A 5,251-nucleotide genomic window follows, 5' to 3' on the forward strand; every position below is an offset into this window, starting at 1 on the left:
TTTCCGAGAACGTCCAAACTCCAAAGCGGTCAGTTCACCATGTTCGGCGTGCGGCGTGCTCGACGACGGTCGAGTCGATCGGTTGTTCGAATTGCACGCTTGAAAGCGCTGCGGTCGCGTGGCGTGCACGTCGGCCGCCGGTGTGTTGCCGGCTGCGCGGGGGATATCCCGGAGTGTTTCCCAACAACACCACCCCGCACCCGCCCATCAAGACCGTCACGGCGATCCGGACCAACACGTGTTTATCGGGTACCGCGCACACGGCTTGGCGGACGGGCGGAAATGGGCGCCACCGTTGTGCGCAAACCCCCGCTGCACCACCGGCCGCGTGACCAGACGATCGGAACGCGGCCCCGCCACTCGCCCGCTCACCTATTATGAACGCCCGTTACCACCACCGCACCGACCGCCAGATGCCTTTCCCCGCGCGCTCACGTACGTCGTCATCGTAGCCGTAGCGGCCCGTAGCGTAGACCGTCGTAGTCGTCGTCGTCGTTATCCCCAAGCCCGACGGCCACCAGTAGTAAACACTTGTTCAGTATGTGAGCACGTCGTTTATGTCATTACTGCTTCCGTCGGCTGATCAATTTTATATTAATCGTTATTATTCATTCGCTCTTCCTCACGGAGATGCTCGTTAATCGTAGTTTATTTTTTAAAAATTAAATTGTTATTATTATTTTTGTTGTGTCCCATTTCTATTTCGTTATACTATACATATTTATTGTTCTACGGTTTGTACACGATTAATGACGTTGGAATTATGGGCATAAACGGCGGTCATCGTGTACGCTCCGCGCATATACAACTGACGAAGATTTTTTTGGGAATCCGGGATCCGGATGTCTTTGGAATGTAAAACTATGCTGCGAAAAAGATTTCCAGGGGAAGTCCCTGTTAAATGTAAGTATCGGATTCATTTTCGTTTTGCACTGTGATTGTAAAATATTAATATACAGCAGAATGATATGTGGCTTTTGCTGTGTAAGGTACTGTGAGAGTCTGAGACGTGTTAAAACCCCACTAAACTTGCTCGCCAAAAATTAAATCCTCCCGGATGCGCGCGTAAGGTTCAATCGAGTGTGGTGAAATTAAATATTAAATTGTCAATTTGTCATTTTATCCGTTAGAGTGTACTAGTTATATGTAAATAGATTCCCAACACTTATTTTGTGATGTATACGAGAGCAATTTATTGTAGAAACTGAACAACAATATAATGTTAGTGTGGGCTTGCGAAACCCAATGTTTCTCATATTATCATTGGTTGACGGTAATTTTTCTCTTCGCCGCGGTTTATCATCGCTCTACCATAACATCGTCGGTTCGACAACCACAACAACAACAACAACAAACGGTATATTATTATTACATTCTGTGTATACATATATACATTTTTCTCATTTGATTTTCGACACGCGGTATATTGTATAGTTACCGTAGAGTATGCACTGTACGCGGAGAAATGTGCGGATTCCCCCTGACCCGGTCCGACCGCCACAACCACCGTCATCGTCACGGCACTAAGGCAGGCGGTGCGTGTGTTGTTATCCCCGGCACTGTCCTCCACCACCTCACCATCCTTCACTAGTCACTACCGTTCCCCCGGTCAAACGGGTCACGAGGAGTCCCCAGCGGAATCTTATTCACAACACACACATTATTCCCACGTTGCCGTTGTGCACCATACACACACATACATACATATATTTATATACACACGTATGCGTGCATCATTATACAGTCGTCGTCACCCCCACCCCGCGTCACGGCCACGTCGTCGGCACCAAGGTTCCTTGTATTGCGTTATTGGCATATCGCGTCGTCCCTCTCCCCTCGCCTCACCGGGCGACCAACCGTTCCCTCCACACCCACATTATCGCCGCTACAACGCACGCCGTCCTATACCGGGGCCACGGGTCTGCCTTGCTCGAGCGCGCGCGTATACAAACGGCCAATGTTTACAACTGGGTTCTCCCGGGCACCTGTTCTCCGCCGCGTTTATGCATAAAATTGTAAATAACCCGTGAGCCAGACGATGAGCGCGTCCGTTTCGTATCTCGTAAGTGATGGCAGAGGCGCTCGCGTCTTCGGTACGTGCGCGTACATAATTATATTATAATATATAAATAATAACGTTATAATATTATACGTGTATGTGTGTGTACGCTCTCGGCGCGTGTAGTACGTGTACGTAGCGCGGCGGCGCGCCGTAAACGATTGTAACGCGCAACGATCAAGCACGCGGTATCGTATAGTAATAAATAATAATAATAATAATAATAATGTGTGGTTGCGTATTGGAATGAGCGGTGAAGAGGGGTGGGGCATTCTAACAAGTGGTTTCGGCCCGATGAGTAATAATAATAGCGTTCGGCTTGACGTTGTTCTTCGAGACTATTTTCGTTTTCTGTTACTATATATGTTTAATAGCCCATTGGTAAACAGCTATCACTTATTACTTATTGGTTATTGATATTATCATAGTTTATTATTCACTGCCCCACCGTTCCTTGGACATTTTTAGAAATATACACGTATTTGGGCTACAACCGCACGATAAAATTTGCGATTTGTCTAATTATTAACTATACAATATTTCTACATATTCAAGACAAATAATATTAAAATGCGCAAACATGAAATATTATTATCAACAAATTATCATAATATTGTACAACACGCCATACAACGTTATCGGAACGACTGTTTACCTCTTACTCATTTATTACTCATACTAAATACTAATTGATAAACCTAGTGTTTGATTCATTATAATTTATATATTGCACGATCAACAAACAACTGATAAATCCATACAATTCAACGTCTAGAGCGAAGAAAAGTGCATCCCATTTGCTTGTACTGATTAGTAATTAGTAATTATATATTCGTTTTTCAGTGTTTCAGAAGTGACGTTCACTCAGTAAGCCGCTAAAAAAAAATTGTTTCATCCACTCATATTACGTTTTTAACAAACATGTTGAAATTAAATTGTTTAGCATATTCTGTAATGGATATTAGGACTTTGTGTATTTTATTTTAAAGAACATATTATTATTTATTATGAGACGTTTGTTTGAAATTGACCAGGCTATTATTTATACACGTTCAATTAACCAAAACGTCGCAATTCGCAGGTGAATTACTGAGTTACAAAACGTTACAACAGGCTCACGTTTAAATGAATATTACTGTTAATTTTTTTATTATTCTGCTAATTATGACGCAGTGTTACTCGCATATAATTTATTATTATCACACGAATTGGAATTGTATGTCTTGCGATCTCAACGACCGTGGTTCCATAATAATTGTGCATACATAACAATTTTTCGGGTATATGACGTATGAATAGTAATTTAAAATATATATTTTTATTCATAATATTTATAGATATTTATATTGTTTATTATTGTTTAATTTGTGTCGAGTGTAGATTGTCGAGTAAATTATACGCGTTCATTGGTTGTAATAGAAAATTCATACGGAGTTGTACTTGTACAAAGTCCTATATATCAATACATTTTATTATTGTGTCGATAATCTGTTCTCAAAAATCATCGTTCGTGTTTGTTATATGATGAACTGATGAACAAAACCAGGTCTATCGTTACATATACGGAATTATATATAACGGCATTTGAGTTTTCATGTACACACAACGTTAAGAGTATATTTTGTTGGGCAAAAAAAAATTCCCTGTCCTTGATTCGAATGTATAATAGATGGGTGTATAACATTATCTCATAGGTATTATAAGTATATAATAATTTACTTTTTAGTTTTTATAAGAATTGGACATGCGGGAGGGTGTTTTCTAAAAAGGTGCGGTGACCGTGTTATTGGTGTAACACACACACACACACAACGGGTTTACACCGGATACACGGCGGGTGGTGGGTCGCCGGCTCGACTTGGAGAGAGGTAAGTGTACGGCCAACCGGTTTTCATTATCCGTGGACTGGACGGCGCCAGCCGGGCGGCACGCCGGCAGCAGGAGGTATACAACGAGAGATTCATAACTCCGGTGGAACCCGTCAGCGCGGCTGGTGCCAGGCGACTGCGGCGATTGTCACCTGCACCACCACGCCACCAGTCAACACTAACCAACGGGTCAACTATTATACCATCGGACGCTATAGTCCGCCGCTCTTGGGTTTCCGGGAAAACGGTGATTGGCGGTCGCTACTTACCAACTGCTTTTTTATCCTATACTTCAACTTATTCGTTAAATATTTACTATATGATAAGACTAAGTATAATGTCTATGTATAAAACCCACTGTTATGATGCGATTGTTTTGTATACCACCACCGTTAAACTCGCGCACGCGGAACGTAGACTTGAGTGTTTGAGCCGTTGTTATTGTGCTTCCTTTTTTGAAGATTCCTGCACCATCATTGTTTCTTTCGCTGCGTCTTACTATATGTATAGTAAGACTGATCCTAACGGACACCTCCAAATAGCTGATGTTTTTTTGAAAGCAAACTTCAAACTTTCTACAAACTTAACCCTCTGAATAGCGGATAAAATACCTTTGACCCAATGTACCCGGTATGGTTATGTTTGGTAAGGTAATCGGTCAAAAAGTCAAGTATAAAAAAAGTTGGACAAAAAGTCCGGATTCATTTTTTGATTGCCGAACAAAAAGTCTGAGTACATTTTTACTGTCGGACAAAAAGTCCGAAAGTACAAAATTGTCTATTATATTTAATTTTTTTAATTTATAATGTATACATGTAATATAAACATTATATGCATGTAATATTATAAATGTAATTGTTGTACTTTTATTATATTATTGTATTTTTTTTATATTTTATTACTTCTTATTATTTCTTATACCTAACAAAAATATAACGGAGAAACTGTAGTTTTTGGTAGGTACCCGCGGCAGTATGTCTACAATTTATCTACCATAAGATCTGAGCGCACGGTAGTGCGCCAAACCAAGTTACAGCAATGCCAGTGTATCTTTACACTAACCAATTCGCCCAGTTTTTCTAACCCATTTATCTCTGTTTCCTCTTAAGATAAACTTTTGAAATTTAAAACACAGATTAATCTCGAGTAGCTAAGGACGCTGTAAGAAAATGAGCCCTTAGTATTGGGCCATTTCAAAATTTGCAATTTTGTTACTGACTCACTGACTGACTGACTGATCATCAAAATTATAAGACACTTCTCGTATAGGTAGCAACGCAAAAATAAATGATATCCCCAACAAAAACATTACAGTGAAAAAAGG

At 40.8% G+C, this 5,251-nt stretch overlaps 1 protein-coding gene across 2 annotated transcripts in view; it reads left to right on the forward strand.

The window, feature by feature from the left end:
- The first annotated feature begins 448 nt into the window (after positions 1-448).
- LOC100165541 (zinc finger protein 236) overlaps positions 449-5,251 on the forward strand; it is a 25,782-nt gene continuing 20,979 nt past the window's right edge. For both annotated transcript variants that reach the window (XM_001946337.4, XM_003246669.3), the window contains exon 1: positions 449-903. In XM_001946337.4, coding sequence (XP_001946372.1) covers positions 843-903 — 61 coding nt within the window. In that variant the 5' untranslated portion in view covers positions 449-842. The remainder of the gene's footprint in view (positions 904-5,251) is intronic.

Source organism: Acyrthosiphon pisum, chromosome A2, assembly GCF_005508785.2.
Source record: "Acyrthosiphon pisum isolate AL4f chromosome A2, pea_aphid_22Mar2018_4r6ur, whole genome shotgun sequence".
Classification (NCBI taxonomy): Eukaryota; Metazoa; Arthropoda; class Insecta; order Hemiptera; family Aphididae; genus Acyrthosiphon; species Acyrthosiphon pisum.